Source organism: Spermophilus citellus (genome assembly GCF_964194105.1).
Source record: "Spermophilus citellus genome assembly, chromosome: 10".
NCBI classification, from domain to species: domain Eukaryota; kingdom Metazoa; phylum Chordata; class Mammalia; order Rodentia; family Sciuridae; genus Spermophilus; species Spermophilus citellus.
Window position 1 is genome coordinate 110,520,502 of NC_138197.1, and position 21,191 is coordinate 110,541,692.

The 21,191-nt window shown below is 37.1% G+C and overlaps 1 protein-coding gene across 2 annotated transcripts in view; it reads right to left on the bottom strand.

Annotated features, from left to right (window-relative positions):
* Positions 1 to 288: 288 nt before the first annotated feature.
* Positions 289 to 21,191, bottom strand: part of UBE2N (ubiquitin conjugating enzyme E2 N) — a 30,955-nt gene continuing 10,052 nt past the window's right edge. The window contains exons 2-5 of one of the 2 annotated variants that reach the window (XM_081311819.1): positions 13,925 to 14,004; positions 1,610 to 1,856; positions 1,278 to 1,418; positions 289 to 653 (exon numbers count right to left, since the gene is read on the bottom strand). In XM_081311819.1, the coding sequence (XP_081167945.1) occupies positions 613 to 653; positions 1,278 to 1,418; positions 1,610 to 1,856; positions 13,925 to 13,987 (492 nt within the window). In that variant the 5' untranslated portion in view covers positions 13,988 to 14,004 and the 3' untranslated portion in view covers positions 289 to 612. The remainder of the gene's footprint in view (positions 654 to 1,277; positions 1,419 to 1,609; positions 1,857 to 13,924; positions 14,005 to 21,191) is intronic. The other variant, XM_081311820.1, reaches the window with a different exon arrangement.

The following is a 21,191-nucleotide window of genomic DNA, read 5'->3' on the forward strand; positions in this document are numbered from 1 at the left end:
GAAGGGGGGAAATCTACACCTGACAGCAAAGTCACAATGTTATTAGTGAGGGCTGTGATGTTTGTTTAATGTTCCCATTTTGATTCAAACAATCAAGCTTGTCCATCTACAGAGTCTAAATAAAGTTAGACATGGCTAGAGAGCATATTCTAAAGAACTGGTTAGCTGCTTTTAACCAATGCAATTAGCTCACCATAAAGGGGAGTGAAAGGAGTCCATAAAATTAAAATAAAACTACCTTTCCCCTCAAAAAAATAAAATAAAAAATAAACACACCCATACCCCTTGGCAGCTAACCCTGACAACTACCTTCATTCACAGTGCTTTATACTTAAACCATGATGGGGGAAATGAATAAAAGCAGAGAGCCACTGCTTTTAAACGTTTCGCAACAATCCAGATGATACTTCTAGCCTCGGCTCATGCTTTACAACAGTAAATCAGGACAAGACATAGATTTGCTAATGTGCATTTAATCACCAAAGGACTGAAGATGTCTGGGCTTTTATTCTGTAATGTTTCTATTAAGACTGTGTCCATTAAATGCAAACAAAAAAGGAAGAAATCTTGGCAGAACAGGAGAAGTGATGCACACTTGATGATCAGATCGATTTAAATATTATTCATGGCATATAGCCTAGTCCATGCTCTAGCTGCAGACAAGAACAAACATGTGATTAAGTCAGCTGTGGAAATGTCATGCTGTGATCTCTTAGATTTATGTCATCTCCTATAAACTGAATCAAGGCTGAAACATTTTCTGTATGTCTAATTACAATACAATGAAAATAAATAAAGTTTTACAAAATTCATCAGGATGAAAAAAGTTGTGTCCCCTTCATTTTTGGATAATAATATTCCTCAACAATTTTGTTCAAATTTTACAGGGAGAAGGTTGTTGATTCTAAACTCTCTAGCTATAAATTGCTGTATGCTTTAATCAAAAGGATTAGAAAAACAGCATAAAAGAGTTCAATTGTTCCAGTATGTTTACATATTACTAGATGAATGATGTACACTCAGTATTGGTTAAATTCAGTGTTGTTAAATCCAGATTCCAAGATCTCCCAGTTATATGCTATGAATAAAATTTTGGGGTTCCATAACAGGCCATGAAGTGGAGCTTGAACATCATACTTGTGTACTGTAATCAGCATCTAATTTAATACAACCTTTTCCCCTTGCCCTTGCCAAGAACTTTTAAAAGCTTTTTAAAAGGTAGCATAGATTTGTTTTAAAAAGTGGAAGCAGTGTAAAAGAGAATAAATATTAAATACCTGTTTCTATGGCTTGGGCTTCGTTGGTCTTCCACTGCTCCGCTACATCATTTGCTAATGGATCATCTGGATTAGGAGCACTTAACAAAGCCTGGATCGATAGCAGAACTGTGCGGATCTGCAGTGCTGGGGACCACTTATCTATGAAGGCAACAGGCTCGGTATGATATATGATATGATATGATACGATATAGCATGAAAAAAACAGGCCCAGAACTACTGCATCTCCCTCCCACAGACCACTGTGGTCTTATTATTAGGTTACAAGTTACAAGGTTATAGTGTTTACATTCTAAATATGGAATGCATAAGAAAGAAATCATACTACTTACCTTTCAATATATCTAAACATATTCTTCCCAACTTGTCTACATTAGGATGATAAATTTTGGTCATGAAACGTACTTTAGGTGCTGCCATTGGGTATTCTTCTGGAAGGAATAGTTCAAGTTTAAAAGTCCCTCCCTCAAAGGGGGAATCCTGGGGGCCAGCAATGACCACATGAAAATAACGGGCGTTGCTCTCATCTGGTTCTGCTTTAATGCCAGGAACTGGTTCTGCCAGCAAACGCTGGGTTTCCTACAACAGAAAAACACATTTGTGAAACAAACGTCAATTCATTGAACAACAAAATTAAAGTTAGAAAGTTCATCTCTTGGATTTAGACATAAAAGAACGTCTCCAATCTCCTGATGGGTTATTTGGTGCTTATAAAATGCAAACTTCAAAGAAAAAAACATTTTAGTCATTACAACCAACAAAATGCAATGCAAGAGAATATTGATGGCTTATCATACATTTTAGCTAGAAATATGCTGATAATAAAATTAGGTTAATGATCCAGGCTTGGTGGCACACACCTGGAGGCTGAGACAGGAGGATCATGAGTTCAATGCCAGCCTCAGCAACTTAGCGAAGCACTAAGCAACTCAGTGAGACCCTGTCTCTAAATAAAATACAAAATAGGACTAGGGATGAGTGTCCCTGAGTTCAATTCCCAATACAAAACACACACACACACACGAAAAATGCTGGAGGGGAAATATACATCTCCATGCTTACTGCTCTCTAAAATTGAGAAACCTCAAAGGAACCTTTAATAATTCCCATTATAATCATACTATTAGTTCTATTTTTTCATCAGTCTCCTGGTCTCCTAAATAACACTAGCATTCTTCTCTTTTCAAATCTCTAAAATTCTCCAACCTCACCCTCACTTCTGACTTAGGCCTTGCTTTCTATGTCAAAAGAAAACAAAAATTTCCCTGAGTTCTCATGGTAGCATTTGCACCTTTACCTGCATCTGCGTTGCCCAAATACTCCATCCTCTCCTCCAATGTTATATATGCACTCTTGACTAAGTCCAACCTCTTAAGCACTAGATCTTGTTTCCTCACCTGTTTAAGGATGCTACTCCAGCAATGAATTATCAACTCTCCTCTCTGTACTGGCTCTTTTCCTAAACCACACAAACTCCCTACTATTCCTCCAAGAGTAAATGACTATAACCCACTCTCCTCCCATCCCCCCCACACCAGTTACTGCCCCACTGCTTTCCCCTACTCTTCCAAAGTGATGTACCATTACTTGCTCATTTCCCATTTCTACCCCCTTCCCTTACCCCCATCATGAGCACACTCTCCAATTGGGGTATAGTCACTAACCTGCTTAAGGTCACCAATGAGTCCCACAACAGTTAGACCAAAACTGAACATCTCCCCAATCCTATCTCCAAATTTTTCCTCCCCAAAGTCTTTCCCATATTAGTCAATCCCATTTCATCCAATTGACCTACCCTTTTCTATATGTCACATATCTTATGTGATCAGCAATTACTGTTCTGAAAAACCTCAAACTCCTGCTGGGGTGGGTACAGCTCAGTAATAGAACTTGTCTGAGGCCCTGGGTTGAATCCCCAGCACCAAAGAGAAGGTGTTTGGGAGAGGAAAGAATGAAGGAGGGTGGACTTCAAAATCTACCATGGTTCTCACCACTCCATTACAATACCCCTGACCCAAGCAACCAGCAGCTCTATCTGGCATAATGCAATAACCTTTAATTTTCTCCCTGATCTCATGTTGCTACCTACTAGCTCTGATTCTATTTTCTACAGATTTTTAAAAAGCCAAAACCCTTATCATGGACTTCCCCCAAAAGGTTTATGATTACCTCACTCTGTCTACTTCTCTAACTTATTTTCACCTATTCTCCTCCCCATCCCCTTTGTTCCAATCAAGTCAGTTTCCTTTTAGTTCTTTAACCTACTAGGCACACTTCCATCTCAAAGGCTTTGCACTTGCTCTCTTCCCCCAAATTTCTACATGGCTTTTCCCCTCAGATGCAAAAGATCTTCAATCAATCATGTTTTCTCAGTGAACCATAATTAAAATTGCAGACCCCATTCCACCTTAACCCACACACTCCCTGTCCCCACCCCACTTCATAACCATGACAAACAAATCACATTTCCCTTTTGTTTTGCTCAGAAAATAGCACTATAAGAGGAGGAATTTGAATTTAACCCACACACTCCCTGTCCCTACCCCCACTTCATAACCATGACAATCAGATCACATCTCCCTTTTATTTTGCTCAGAAAATAGCACTATAAGAGGAGGAATTTGAATTTATTCACTGATATATCCTCAGCATCTGGAAAGATACCTGTCACCACAATGGATGTCCAATAAATATCTGTTTAATTTTGAATAAATGAGTGAAGAATAAACTATCAGAGTTGCATCTTTACTCAATAAAGCTATGGAGAAAAAAAGAAATGCATCTCAAATAAAGCAGGTTTTTTTCAAAGCAGGATGTGTACATCATGGGAGGAAAACAAAAGGATCCATTTCAGGTGGAGAAGAAACAGTCTAACTTCTATTTATATCTAAACAGAAAAACATTAATTTTAATATGCAAGCTGACAATAGTATATAACATATATTACTGATGCATTTTCAACATTCTGAAAAGGCAGATGTAGTTAAACTAAACTGTTATACTCAAACAAATTTTTAGGTATGAAAACCAACAAATGCTTAAGAAAGTTGTACACCTTATCCTTTTGTCCTACAAAAGGATACACACACACACACACACACTTTTCCTTCAGCATAGTTACATACTGATATAGCTATCAGATGTAGATACAGATCTTCCCTCCCTCAAATGTGAGAGACCCACAGCCACTGAAAGTAATGCCTTTGGTACTTTCATTCAAGACTAGTTTTTGTTATGATGATGGCAATGCAAGGACAAATGAGAACTCAAATGTGAACTACTTCCAGCAAAATGTTCTTTAGGTTCAAAGTAAAACACTTTCAGGGCATTAAAAAGTTCAAGAAGACAATAAAGAAGCCTCATACCTTGAAAAGTCAAAATGTGACTAGAAAAGGGGGAAAAGTACAAACATTAAGAAAGAACAGTAGAGTACAAGAATGGAAAAAGAACTGGATAGGAAGATTTCTTGAATTATGGGATCTCCTCACCTCCATCTTCCTTTTGTTTTACCTCTAGTTTATAAAGGTGGGGGACAGGGGTGATCAGGGTCCAAGAATCCCAAACTACCCCCTCCCTGGTTATACAAAGTATAGCAGTTCTATTTAAAGCTACTAAAAAGGCCTCCAAGATCAGTCCCAAAAATAGCTTCAAAATCACACTGAGTACACACTGGCAGAGATAGATATGACACTCATTAGTTAGTTCATCTTCAAAGTCAAGATATTCTTCCAGAAGAATGCATACTTGATCAATCTTAAGATTTAACTGGAACACATTCTAGAATATATATTTTTTTATTTTTATTTTTTATTGATTATTTAAAGCATTACATAGCTCAGAATATATTTTTTAGGTGTGGAAAACATTTTGAATCAGTTTTTATATGCACCCAGGTTCCAACAGACTTAACACAGTCAACAGATATATAACTGAATAAACATTGTTGATTTTCCAAACCCACAGCATAAACTGTGGGATGAGAAAAGAATAAAATCCAAACCAAATGGAACCAGTCTCAGACAACCCAATGTTAAAGTCTTACCCACAGAAGTTGATGGCAACTTTTTCCCTAAAAAGGGAAAAACTAGGTAGGAAATAAAATCCTTCTTGCTACTATCCAAAAGACGGTTAACTGAAATATCTCTAAGTTTTATACTATTCTTTGACAAAAAAGACAGAAAAGAACAGCATGATTTCTTTAAATCCAAAGGTAAAAGTCTCAAAAATTCCTACTGCTTCACTTATTTTTGAGCAAGCATGCTCTGAGCCAGAGCAGGGTTTAAAGCAATCCCCACAACAAAATTTGTCCTTTCACAGTTCCAGTTGTCCTTAGTCAGTTTCAGTCTAAAAAGATTAAATGGAAGATTCTAGAAATAGAAAATATGTAAGTTTAAATTATGCACCATTCTGAGTAATATGATGAAATCTCTCACTTGTTCCACCTGGATATGAATGAATCATCCCTCCTTGTCTAGCCTATTCACAGTGAATGCACTCCTGGCCTGTTAAGTCACTTAGCAACCATTTACCAGCAGTTTCAGTTATCAGATCAACCAGTACTTGTCAATCAACCAATACTTGTATTCAAAAAGCCTTCATTTTACTTACTAATGGTCTCAAAAGTGTATCAGCAGTAGTAATTTGGACATCTCAAAGATAAGTCACATACACTGTTTCCTGTGAGAAAAGGTAGCTGTTCACAACTTAAGGGAAAAAAATAAAATGCTGAGGTTGCCAAGATTTAGAGTAAGAACTAATCTTTCATCCATGAAATTGTGAAGGAAAAGGAATTTGTACTAATTTTCCTGTCACACCTAAAACTACTAAAGTTATGGTGCTTCATTCAGACAGTGCATATTAACCGCTTAGTTAAGATAGAAATGGCATTAAATTTGTGTGTGCATGGAGAGAGGAAGAGGGAGAGGGAAAGTGCCCATGAGAGAACTGGAGAAAGAAAGACAAACAGTGTATGCAGAGTTGGGTACTATCTGTAGTTTCAGGTATCCATAAGGGAGAATTCTGTAAATATGGAATGAGAACACTAAAAGGACATCACAAAAGGCCATAGTCTGATATAAGCAACTCAACAAGAACGTAAGGTACAAACAAAGCACAACAATAAACTTAAGGATTTATATAAGATACTGCTTGTTTTTAAAGAAAACAGAATAAGGCCAAGTATGATGTCAAACACCTGTAATGCGATTCACTCAGGAGGCTGAGGCAGGAGGAAAGTTCGAGGTCAGCCTAGGCAACTTAGAATTGTCTGAAAATGAAAAAAATAAAATAAATAAGAACTGGGGATGCAGCTCAGTGATAAATTGCCCCTGGGTTCAAACCCCAAAACAATAACAAAAATCAACCAGAAGAGCCACTGACTGTACTTTGTGATCCCACTATGTTTAAAAGCAATCCAAGAATGAACCTGGGTAGAATTGCACTTAGGACCATGAAAAACAGAAAGTACTGCAGAAATTCAGGAAATTGGTTACTAAAAAGTAGAAAAGGAAGTATGCAAAAGAGCAAAGTAGGAACTTAAATGACAACAAGATTCAAAGGAAAATACCTCATCTTACAAAATGTATATACAATTGTACATGCCACAAGTATTTTTAAAAGGAGTTGAACACTGCATCAAATTGATCTGATAATCAATAGCTCTATTAAGACTTGAAAAGCAAACCCTAGTATCACACAACACTAAATCCAAACATATGACATTCTGTCAACCAATTTCTTCCTTTTATCATAGTACTGGAAATTGAACCCAGGCCCTCATGCATATAAGGCAAGTGCTCTACCACTGAGCTACATTCCCAGATCTTTTTTATTTGTTTTGAGATAAAGTTTCAGTAAACTGTCAACCAATTTTTATGAAACAAAACTGTTCTCATTTTTAAAAGTTCAATAATACTTTGTGCTTACCATGAAGTAATGAAGTTCTATTAAGTTCTGTGAGGCAATGCTTAAAAGATAAAAGATTAAATAGAAAAGTGGAGGTAAATTTGCATGAGAAATGGTGAAATTTGTTGATGAATATATATTTAAAATATTATCCCAATATGTAATTAATATAAATTAATGACATTTCTATCTTTTTTCAACTAAGTCTTCAGAGTCCAGTACATCATTTACACTTATAAGATATGTCAAAAAACTAGCCACATTTCAACTACTCAACATGGCTAGGAGCTACTATAGAGTGAACCATAAGATCATATAATGATGTTATTGACAGATCATTAAGAATAAATCATCTTATATCACATACTGGGCAAAATTTTGTGGGGAAACTTGAATTACAAGTTTGGGGCCAGCCTCAGCAACTTAGAAAGACTCTGTCTCAAAATTTAAAAAAATAAAATAAAAAAGACTGGGGATGTAGCTCAGTGGTAGAGCATCCCTGGGTTCAAATCCCAGTATCATATGCATACACAAAGTAATGTCAGAACACTTGGAGCCACTACTAACAGGAATGCATGTATGAGTTACTGTTTGCTACAGTCAAAAAGACTGTTTGAAAATGTTTTGTAGCAATTTAGAAGAAACACTAAATGACAAAACTTAATTTCAAACAAGATAACTGCATGAAGAAATAATGGCTAATTGCCCAGAAATAATTTTAATTTTTACAGTGTACAGTACCCCCTAGTGGACATAAGGTATCTCTACTTCAAATATCTTTTTAAGAATTATACCACATGATCCTTCCTACAATACCAAAACTAAGCTTAGCATTCATCTGAACATGTCCTTGAAAAAGCCCTATCCTGATATAAATTCTAAAAGCAAATAAAATAGAAATAGCTCATAAAAGCTGACACACAAACAGCAAACCATGCAAAACTAAGCTAATTTTGTATTTCTTTCAGCATTAGCCCTTTTGTGGCATCTTGTCACTGACTACTTATAATCCATGCCCTAACTTTTCTCCTCAAAATGAGAACAAACCAATTCTTATATGAAATTTAGGGAAAAATATGAAGACTAGGGAGCCAGAAGAACTTCTGAAAGGCTAGAGTATTTTTTTTTAAAGAGAGAGTGAGAGGAGAGAGAGAGAGAGAGAGAATGAGAGAATTTTTAATATTTATTTTTTAGTTCTCGGCAGACACAACATCTTTGTTGGTATGTGGTGCTGAGGATCGAACCCGGGTCGCACGCATGCCAGGCAAGCGCGCTACCACTTGAGCCACACCCCCAGCCCAAGGCTAGAGTATTTATGACCATTTTTTTTCTGGGGTCTAAATTAGTACTTCCAGTTTCCTGTTCATTATCACCACTCAACTTACAACTAGTACAATAATTGGTTTACTTGTCAGACATTAAACTATCTGAAGACAGGAATCTCAATTAGCAAAAGGTACTATATGTTGAAGTAAATGCTTGTTCCAAGTACCACATAGAACTGATTAGGATTATTACACCTGCTGTGTTAACTGGTATCCTCCACACCTCAAGAATAGTATTTAAGATCAATGCAATCACTAACAATGGACAAAATTTGAAAAGTACTAATAACAAACTGTCCTCTCAGCAATAACAGTTAGGCTGAATTCCTTGACTTCTTTATGTACTATCTCCCAATTCTCTCAACGGAACACACACAAACTTAAACTAAGCACACCTAAACATACCAGGGCTTTGTTTATGCCCCTCAAGCCCAATAGCCTTTAAGCTCTATAGGGCAGGGATTTTATGCAATTTTCAAGCACTATTCCCAGACATTGCAGAAAAGTCCAAGTATCAATATAAAGAACTGCCAAATACTGATTTAAGCACTCCACATGTGTTAACTTATTTAATCCTTGTACTCATTTTATAAATAAGGAACTAAGAGTAACCAGTTACATTATGACCAAAGCCAGAAAAGGCAGAGTGTCAAGATTCAAATTCAGGCTGTTAGACTCTACTAACTCTGATTTCAGATCCTGCTTTTTTATCTCAAGGGTGGGTGTGTGTGTGTGTGTGTGTGTGTATGTATGTATGTATGTGTGTGTGTGTATATATGTATATATATATATATATATATATATATATATATATATATATATTAAAAGAAAATTAAATATATGAGCTATAAATGTCAAATGTTTGGCAGGGACGGTAAGTAGCATAAATTAATAACAAAGGGTTATTTTTGCCCCTTCATAATCAGGAAGAAGTACATCATCAAACAGGTAAATGTATCATACTGACCTGGAATTAGTGTTATAACATCCAAAATGGCAAACCATTTTGCCCATCTTTGATAGTCACTGAAACCACTACATTCTTCTGAAATGATGCTGTGACTTTGGACTTTGAACCATTAATTGGTATGTCAACATCTTAGAGAAGGTACAAGAGGTGTGAGGAGGATAATATATGAATATATTCTTGTTCATTTCTAAAGATATTTTTAACTGAGTGGTAGAGCACTTGCCTAACATATGCTCTGGATTCAATCCCTAGTACCACCACCAAAAAAAATTTTTTTTTTTTTTTTGGAAAAATAAAAATTTTAAGCCAGACACAGTGGCACACACCTATAATCCCAGAGACTGAGGAGGCTGAGGCAGAAGGATTGCAAGTTCAAGGCCCTCAGCAACTTAGCAAGACCCTGTGTCTCAAAATAAAACATAAAGGAGTTGTAGCTCAGTGGCAGAGCGCTTGCTTCGTACATGTGAGGCACTGTGTTTGATTCCCAGCACCACATATAAATAAGCAAATAAAATAAAGGCCTATCAACAACTAAAAACATTTTTTTTTAGAAATATAAAATACAATGTAAAAAGGGCTGGGATATAGTTCAGTGATAAAGTGCCTCTGGGTTCAATCCCCAGTACCCCCCCCCCCAAAAAAAGTCTAAACTAGACAAGGAAGAAAAGAGTGTTATCAGACCAGGGGTAAAATGCAGAATTTGAAGTAAATGTCTCTTTAGGACTAAATGGGGCCAAAGGAGAAGAACACTGAAGATGAAAATGTGTAATCTCTTTCTTTCCCTTAGGTACTGGAGATTGAACTCACAGGTACTCAACCACCCTCAGCCACATCCCCAGCCCTATTTTGTATTGTCTTTAGAGACAGGGTCTCACTGAGTTGCTTAACACCTTGCTTTTGCTGAGGCTGGCTTTGAACTCACAATCCTCCTATCTCAGCCTCCCAAACCGATGGGATTACAGATATACGCCACTGCGCCTGGCCACCTAATCTCTTTATCAAAGAACTTCTTCATGGTTTAAAAGTCTTTAAAGATGGTACTAATTTTGTAAAGAGAGCTATTAAATATAATCAAAGAACTTCTTCATGGTTTAAAAGTCTTTAAAGATGGTACTAATTTTGTAAAGAGAGCTATTAAATATAACTAGGCAAATAAGTGGTATTCTATACCTTGTAGAGAAAAAAACCTCAAGAGCCAGGACACTGGAATTTAATTTCAATTTTAATTGGACCAATCTGCTATATAACCAGCCACAAGTCAGTTACCTCTCTGATCTTCAAAGTTAAGTCTCCAGACATTTCAAAGATTCTCTAGCACTGAACTGACCACACGTTTTATTATTATTATTAGAATGATTTAATTGTTAACTGCTAATAAGATGTCCCCCTTTCATAACATCTTTGAGGCTCACAATTACTGTTCAGTAGTCTTCCCTGCTGAGGAGAGGGATATTTTGGACTGTGTCTCTAACATCTATGCTAATACTCAATCCCAAGTTTTTTTTTAAATATTTTTTTACTTGATTAAAAGAAAATATGAAATGAAATTAGCCACACTCCTAGCAACCAAAATCCAGTGTTGTTTTCTTGTTCTGGTTCTTGTTGTTCTGATAAAGACAAAAGCCCTTACAACTTTAATGTGCACATTTTTTACTCATTGTGTTACTGCTGCCTGCTTTCCTCACAGCTGCTTATTTTATAGATAAATTAATATTCTTTGGAAACTGTATGACATAAAAAGGTACTTTTCCTGGCCTACCAACTAGTGGCTCTAACTTGTATAGACAGCTATATCATATATTACTTACACACTCATTTTCCTTCAGGTTAATTCCACTCTCAAATGCAGCAATCACAACAAAATGTAATGCCTAAGGATCCTAAAAATAGAAAAGAGCCTGTGTATTTCATCTGACAAAAACAGATGAAATAGAGAAGCTGAATTTTCAGTCAAACAAAGACAAGTTACAGTTGGTCCGGACTTGCATTCTCAATCTAACTGTGCCACCACTGGCACAATTTAGTTCCAGGAAAGAAAAATCAAGAATCTTTCCCATTCTGCATGCTAACTGTGAGATAAACTAGGATTCAGGGATAATAGGACTGTCTCCCTCCAAATAAAATTCCTTTACTGTACAGCTTCAGGAGACAACCATTCACACTGAAGTATGCATGAACAGCACCACCCTGGAGTTATACAGTTAAGAGCCCGGATACTTGTAAATACTGGGGATTGAATCCAGGGGTGCTACCTCCCCAGACCCTCTTAATTTGTTATTTATTTTGAGACAGAGTATGGATAAATTGCAGGTGCTAGCCTTGAAATTGTGATCCTTGCTGGGTGTGGTGGAGCATGCCTATAATCCCAGGGTTTGGGAGGCTGAAGTAGAAGGATTCTAAATTCAAAGCTAGCCTCAACAACTTAGCAAGGCCCTATAAGTGACAACCTCTCTCTCTTAAAAAACAAAACAAAACAAAACAAAAAACAGCTGGAGATGTGGTTTAGTGGTTAAGCACCCCTGGGTTCAATCCCCAGCAGTAAAAAAATTAATCCTCCAGTCTCAGCCTCTTAAATATCTGGGATTATTACAGGCTTGTACCACCATACCATGCCTGATACTTTAAAGAATAGAATTCCAGTTTAGCAGCTGCAAAAATCAACTTTAATAGTTTAACTCATGAAAAGCTGATTATACATAATTCTAATAAAATCGAAGTGTATTTACCCAAAACATTCCATTTTCCCTACCCAATGTTGATAAATAGGCATTCACTGTGCTTTCAAAATTTTCTCCCTCATAGGGTATGTGTAACATTATTTATTTTGTGAAACTAATACATAAGTGACACCCATAATTTTTCCTCTCACTAGAAAACATTTATTCTCTTATGTTGAATCAGTATCTTTGCAAAATCAGATAACACTAATAGCCAACACCACACAGGGCTCAGTACTATTAGGCTCTGTTCTTTGCACTCTAATCCTTCCAACCACCCTAGAGCTGGATTTGTATAACTTATACTTCTCCACATTCCCTAAAATCAGTATTTTGTTCTGGAGAACTAGGAGGAATGTCCAGCCATTTTGGCCACAAAAAAACAGTGTTTCTGACATTGCTTTTGTTGTTGTTTTGGGGGGTTTGAGAAACCAAGCTCCACAACCACCTGAAATACCAGCTACTTGGGAGTCTGAGGCAGGATGATCTCAAATTCAAAGTCAGCCTAGCAACTTAGACCTTGATTCAAAGGTTTTTTAAAAAGAGCTAGGGATGGGACTGGGGTTGTGGCTCAGTGGTAGAGCACTTGCCTGGTACATGTGGGGGCCCTGGGTTCGATCCTCAGCACCACATATAAGTGCTCTTAGTGAAAGAGCACTTGCCTACCAGGTGAAAGGCCCTGGTTCAATATCCAGTACCAGGAAGAAAGGGGTAAAAAAGAGGTAAGCAATTAACCAAATGCCACCAAATGCTGCTGGGAAAGTAAGTATGCATCTTTTGTAGGAAAATGTTTCCTTGCTGGGCATGATGGCACACACCTGCAACCCCGGAGACTGAAGAAGGATCACAAGTTCCAGGCAAGTCTCAGCAACTTAGTAAGGCCCTAAGCAATTTAGCAAGAGACCACGTTTCAAAAAACAGAAAGATAAAAGGGCTGAGGATATTCGTGGTAAAACGCCCCTGGGTTAAATCCCTAGCTTTAAAAAAAAAAAAAAAAAAAAAAAAGACAAGGCCCTTCCTTTAAACACACTTTTTGCCACTTTATTCTTATCTCCACAACTAGCCTGGGTCCAATGCTGATGCTCACAAGTGTCTCACATTCCATACCAGCTGAATGAAAAGATCAACTACACAATTACTGGAGACCACAGAGAAAAGAAAACTTACTGAGTTGGTAAAGTGCAAATTTCAAGAACTTCCAAAAATGGTAAGCTTTAAGAAGCCAGTGCAGAAAAAGGGAATTTTCAAACTTTCACAAACTATTGCACACTCTTGCTCAAACGCTTTATCCTTTATATTGTCTCTATGGTTGTACACTTTCAAAGAGACCAAATGCTAAGCACCAGAGATTATCAGTGTTAAGTCTCTTTTTCCCTTTCCCGAAGCTTTGATAATCTAACCATCATTTTCCTTTTATTGTTTTATTAATGAGCACTGCCCTCAAGACTAGACTGGTTGAGATTCTATCCACTACCTCAGGTTTTTAGAAGACTGAAATTAAATTGATCAAGAAATCAAATTCACAAGGTTACAGACTTTAGTATTTCAGAGATTATCCATTTGGTCTGAAAGCTGAATAATCTTAAAAGCTCAAGACTGAGTAAATAACTTGGTAGATTTTGTATTCTTCTGTGATTTCAAAAGATATTATCTGTGCTAATATGCCAGAGGAGGGAACGATCTAGGAAACTTAGATTTTATTATAACTGAAGTAAGCATAGATTTACATACTGTAGCAGATGTATTATAACAGAACACTCCTGTACAATACTGGGTCAAATTCATCCACTTCATGAGGATAGCTTGAGTCTCTGAAACAATGCAACAATATATTTTAAAAATATGAATGTTGTTCTCCATTGTTGCTAGCAATGTGAGCCAGCAATATAAGACTATGTTAATAACAAACCACACACACACACACAAAATTACCTTTAAAATAACTGATACACTTAACATTTTGTTCTTTTAAATCAACTTTATTGAGATTTAATTTATATATAATTAAATGTAGACATTTTTTAAGTTTACAATTTGAGTTTTGGCGAATGTATACACATGTGAAATCACCATTTCAGTTAAAATATAGAATATATTCCCTTACTTCAGTCAACACTTCATTAAAAGATTATACTGTTTTCAAAGTATGCTTTCACTTTTCAGAATTTTTCTTTGATGTTGCACATGACACTTTCAAAGTGTATCTTGAACTCACTGAGGGCAGGAAATATTAATTAATTTGAGAAGAGTAACAATTTGGATTTGGGGGCAGGAGCTATATTGTTTGCTAGACATTCTGTTAAGAGAATCTGATTGGATAGGGCAAAGGGAAGAGAAGGGAAGGGAGGAGGCATGGGGGTAGGAAAGATGGTGAAATGAGATGGATTACCATTACCCTAAGTACATGTATGAAGACAAGAATGGTGTGACTCTACTTTGTGTACCAGAGAAATGAAAAATTGTGCTCCATATATGTACTATGAATTGAAATGCCCTGTTGTCATGTATAACAATTAGAATAAATTAATTAATTTAAAAAAGAGAATCTGAGCAATGGAACAACACAAGATTAAAGAAAGAAAATGGAGGAAAAACAGCAAGAGCCAATGTGGTGGCTTACAGCCATGAGCTACATTGTGTACACCAATCCAAACCTCCTAAATTTTCAATGAAATTACTAAATTTGCAAAATGATTGCCATTAGTGGGCTCTTCTGTGGAAACTGTTAAAAAAGCTGAGCAAAACGTTTCAGTTAATAGCAATCCCAGAACCACAGACAAAAGGAAACTAAGATCTTAAACTACTTGATAAATGACCAAACCTAAGCAAGGCACTGGACTTTCAGAGGCTAATGAATTGGACAGATAAATTTAGCCAGAATTTCAAAGTGAAGGGCTTAACACCTGAATTAATCCTTAAAATTGATTTATTTCATTTAATCTTCAAAATCAACTCTGAAAACATTTTCTAAAAATATGCACAGAAACCTCCCAAGTGACAGAACATAGATTAGAATCCCACTTTAGAGTCAAGGCTTATCCCGTTACAGGTGTGCATCACTATGCCAAGCTCAAAGTTTCTTTTCAAACTTCACCCAGCTAGAACTCAGAATCTCCAGCAACCACAGTATTTTACACCTATCTGTATTTGGTGAATGACAGAGTTACAAATTAAAGGCATGTCAAAGCTAAAAACAGAAAACATTTCTTGATTCGTTCTGACAATTCTTGGACTGCTGCAGAAGTCAACAGGGTAGAGGGTAAATTCTTCAGGCGCACTCTGCTTGCCTCCCATGGCATTTTCTCCCTCTAATCCTTCTTTCTTCTCTAACACTCTTACTTAAAGGCAGAACCACAGTCCTGTCTTTTCTCAGATGTGATGGATGCCCCAATGAAGTGAGGGAAAAGTTCAACTAATATGAAAAAAGACATTTCTCTATAGTATGTCAACAACACTAGGGAAAAAAAAAAAAAAAAAAAAAAAAACCTGTAAATTGGCCGGGTGCAATAATAGCCACCTAGAATCCCAGCAACTTGGGAGCTGAGGCAGAAGGATCTTAGCATCTTAGTGAGACCCTATCTCAAAATAAAATAACAACAAGGGCTGGGGATGTTACTCAGTGGTTTAAAGTGCCCCAGGGTTCAAGCCACAGAACGGAAAAGCAAAAACAAACAAACAAACAAAAAAACACTGCAAATGAAACTAGAGTGAAGGGAGCCTTTCTCCTAAACATACTTAAAAAAAAAAATGCTATAAATCCCAGGTACTTGGAAGCAAAGACCTGTTTCAAAATTTTTAAAAAGCCAGGATATGGCTCAAGAATAAAGTACCACCTGGGTTCAATCCTCAGTACCACAAACAACCTATAAAATTCTAAATTCTGTAGAGCTAAATAAAGCCAAGCACTGCCATATCTCAAGGGCTTCAAATACTTCCCCACCTGTTATGTAGGTTTGTTGGGCCACATCTGGCAGTTTTCAACCTTTAAAACTTGTACAATGGGAAATTAGTGTATCAAGTATAAAGTCAGTGTCACTTGTTCTTCTATATACTTTAGGATTCCGGAGGTTAGAATCTCCCAGGGGGCTCTGTTTACACTCTATAGATAAAGAGATACTAAAGGGAGCTGCAAAGACTTGCCTCTTCCAGGGTTCTTGTCTGCTGGAAGGGCCTATAAGCACCACCCAACATCCCTGCAGAACATTAGTCCAATTTGCAATTTATCCAATAGAGAACCAACTGATGGCCAGACATGGGTAACTCAGGAGAGAGGAAATTCATCATTGTGACTGGTAAACACCATAAGAGACTGCACAGAGTAGGAGTACAAGGAAGTAAGTACCAATGATATGATTATGATAAAAAGGAAGGCTGTGAAGAATACCAGGTTAAGCCCGGCATAGTGCCTCACACCTGTAATCCCAGTGGCTCGGGAGGCTGAGACAAGAGGAGTATTGAGAGTTCAAAGCCAGCCTCAGCAAAAAGCGAGACGCTAAACAACTCAGTGAGACCCTGTCTCTAAATAAAATACAAAATAGGGCTGGAGATGGCTAAGTGGCCAAGTGCCCGAGTTCAATTCCCACTAAACAGTGCCCCCTCCCCCAAAAAATACAAGGTTAAGGAGTTTGAACCCAATAGAGCTACATGATCACATCTCTGTTTTCAGAATGTCAATATGAAAAATTGTGTGTGTGTTTCTAAATAAGCAAAGAAAAGGGGAGAAGTTCTGAGATCACTGCCAACAAAATCCAGAAGAGGAATAAAAGCTCACACACAAAGATGTCTAGAGGAAGGGAAAGAGATCTCAGGCAACTGGGTTAATAGTGATGATATGAATAAAGTCTCTCTCTCTCTCTCTCTCTCTCTCTCTGGAGATGGCCCACATTTTCCCCTGAATGTATAGCTGCTTCCCCAAATAAATCTCTCAGAGAGAAAAGGGGTGGGAGGATACTACCAGTGCTGATGTATACAAGAGAGGGACACCAAAATGAAAACATTTCATGTTAAAAAACAAAGTTGCTTTTTAAATGCCTGCAAGACATCTAAGTGGAAATAAAAAGCCGGCAATTGAGGAGACCTAAGGTTTCAGAATCAATGACTAAAGCCAGAGAAGTGAATGACAGTGTTTAGGAAAGTCTTTAATGAGAAAAAGCCCAGTCTGAACCCCATGAGAATACAAACACTCAAAGGATTAAAAATTAGTATAACAGATATGATACAAGCCTTCCATTAGTTATACTGGAAAGCTACACACTTATTTTTAGAATACGGACACTCTGAACATTTGTGCCCCCCCCTTTTTGCATGTCGGGGTAGGGGGAAAGACCAGAGATTGAACTCGGGCACTCAACTACTGAGCCACATCCCCAGTCCTAATCTGTATTTTATTTAGACAGGGTGTCATTGAGTTGCTAGTGCCTCACTATTGTTGAGGCTGGCTTTGAACTTGATCCTCCTGCCTCAGCCTCCCAAGCCACTGGGATTACAGGCAAGGACCACCACACCCGGCAAACAGCCTCATATTGTTTTAAATTACCCTACTGGATCACAGAATCACCATTCATTTGTTTGTTTTTGCAGTGCTGAGGATAGAACCTAGGATCTTGAGCATGCTACATTGAAAGTGTTCCACCACTGGACCACATCCCCAGCCCAGAATCATCAAATTTTAAGGCCCAGGGAGTGATGTGGACAACGTCACAGACTCTTAAACACAAAGATAACCCAAATCTGATTTCTACCCAATATTCAACATGTCCAGTTTAAAATTTCTTAGCCTACAGCAATCTACTCTATAAAGACAAATATTTACTACTACTTAAGACAAATATATATATCTGATTTTATATATATATATATATATATATATATATATATATATATAGAGAGAGAGAGAGAGAGAGAGAGAGAGATAGGTATCTCCCTCACAAGGCCTGAAGAGTATTTCTTAAATGTTCTAGAACAATGTGGGCTTCAAATGTGACTAGTTTTATAAGAGCCAGTATAGACTCCCTACCTCCTAAAACTGCCTTGCTTTTTCTGCCATTTCTCTAAAGTATTTAGAAAAAATGTCAGCTAAAAAAAAAAATTACACAGGAATGATACAATATAGATAAACCTTTGAAAACATTGTTAAGTGAAAGATCCAGACAGAAAAAGTCACATACTGTTATGATTTCTTTTACATGAAATATACAGAATTGGCAAATCCAGAGACTGAAAATAGATTAAGTTTCCAAAGTGGGAGAAGTAGAGATGGAGACTAACTCCAGCAGGTACACGGTTTCTTTTTGGAGCGATTAAATCTTTTAGAATTAGAGGTGATAGTCATACAGCTTTATGAATATATTAAAAACCACTTCACTGCACACTTTAAAGTGATGAATTTTACGGTTTATGAATTATACCTCAAAAACATTAAGTGAAGCATTTAGGTTTTCCTTGAATATTCAGTGAAACAGTAGCATTTTGCCTATGAATTAAAGATTGAAATAGCAAAACAAAGTGAAGGAGTAATTTATTATTTTGACTCCTTTTAGTATATAACATATATGGCATATTAACTGAGATTTTAGTGATGAGTATGTAATTCATGAACTACTCTGAAGAAAAAAAAACTTTTCAAATTAAATTTTGATCTATAGTCTAAGCAGAAGTGCTGACTCATGTTACAGTTGTAGCATTACTCAAACATCTTCCTAGGGTTTGATATGTCTACATAGAATGACATACTACCTATCCCACACCCTACCTTCCTACTTCTTCAAAATTCAGTTCAAATGTTACTCTCTAACGAAACTCTTTCCCTAAAATAATTTTGAGGATTTCCCTACTTAGTCTGTCACTTTTTTGGTGTTCCTACTCTTTTGCCTTTGTATTTTATTAAAGGCAATACTGGCTATATGATTGTGTCCCCCATATCCCACCCATTTTTGCAGGGAATAGAAGCACACATAAATACCAGTGTTTCTGCCAGATGCACACAAAAACCATCTGGAAATCTCAAAACAAAACAACGTGCCAGGGCTGGGGATGTGGCTCAAGTGGTAGCATGCTCGCCTGGCATGCGTGCGGCCCGGGTTCGATCCTCAGCACCACATACAAACAAAGATGTTGTGTCTGCCAATACTAAAAAAATAAATATTAAAAAATTAAAAAAAAAAAACCAACATGCCAAATTGTCAAGCTTAACAAACACCCTAGACCCATAATTGAATTCTGCATTTGAAAATGCAAAATTCTAATAAACATAATCCCTCAGATTATAAACAAGTGCTCAGAGAAAATATCACTTTGTCCCTACCATTGTCATCAATACATCAGCATCCCTACCAACTAACCTGGGAGAAAATTCTGATAAAAAATATGCAAAATTTGGCCTCTATAATCAGTCAGTGGCAGGCACCTAAACGGAACTCCCAACACTTGGGTTGAACCATAACAATAAAGACAAGGTAGACACTGCTTTATTTGAAAAAGTGTTACTTAATGACAATAGCTCTTTACAGACAAGCATAAGAAGTGTCAAGTATTTTAAGTGTAAATTATTATGTCTTCAACTGAAAGAAAAAAAAAAAAGTTTTTTCTAAAAGCCAAAGCAAGAATTATATTTGCAGGCACAGGGGAACTATAGTGGAAAAGCACTTTTCCTTATTCTTCCCAAATGGGAGTGAGGAAATTCAATCAGGTACAGATACCATTCCCCAAGTTGAAAATGCAAAATTCAATTTAGTACATAAGTGCAAGATAATTCTAATCTATTTTTATACTTACTGAGTAAAAAAATCCTTGCTTAAAATTACTACCATGTGTTTAGTATGATCCAGTAATATTACAAATATATTTTGCAGGTAAGAAATAACAGGAAAGGGGGCTGGGGATATAGCTCAGTTGGCAGAGTGCTTGCCTTGCATGTACAGGGCCCTGGGTTCAATCCCCAACACTGCCCCCCCCAAAAAAAAAAATAGTAGTGAGCTGGGGTTGTGGCTCAGCTGTGGAGCACTCGCCTAGCATGTGCAAGGCCCTGGGTTCGATCCTCAGCACCACATAAAAATAAAGATACTGTGTCCAACTGCAACTAAAAAATAAATATTTAAAAAAGAAAAAGAAAGAACAGGAAAGGGAAGAACAAATGCTCTCTAGTCCCTTCCTACAGAACCACAAAAATGTACCCAAATCCAGGGACCTAAGAAGGCAGAAGACTATGACACCTAACCAGAAGTGTTCCACTTTAAGGACAACTATATTACTGAACAGTTTTATTAAACAGGTTAAAATGCATTGACAAGATTTCTGATAAGAAAAAAAGCTAAAAGCACTTAGATCCTACAGGTGGACATGTTTCAACTCCTTTTGTACAAATGATATAAAAATTATACATGCATTACCAAAGGGGCAGATGTGTTTTGGCACATTCCACAAGCAGCACCTGAATGATGTCTAGACAATCAAACCACCTGGGTTCATATCACAGCTCTACAAATTAACTCCTCTGGTGCAAGATACCTTATGAATAAAACAGGGAGAACACTAACATTCATATCATAGGATTGCTGTTATAATTAAATCAGTGCATGTAACATGGTTAGAAAGGGGCCTACTATACACTTTCAATTAAAAAATGTAATTTTTTTTTGGTACTGGGGATTGAATTCAAGGGCATTCAACCACTGAGCCACATCCCAAGCCCTTTTTTGTATTTTATTTAGAGACAGGATCTTGCTGAGTTGATAAGTGCCTCCCTAAATTGCTAAGGCTGGCTTTGAACTCCCAATCCTCCTGCCTCAGCCTCCCCAGTTGCTGGAATTACAGCCCTGCACCACTATGCTCCCAGGAAGATGTAAATATTTTACATAATAAAAAACTATGACCATGGGCATGCAATGCAGTGGCAGGGGCTGGGGATCTGGAGGCTGAGGCAGGAGGATCAAGAATTCACAACAAGCCGGGCATGGTACAAAAATACAAAAATAGGGCTAGTGTGCAGTACCCCTGAGTT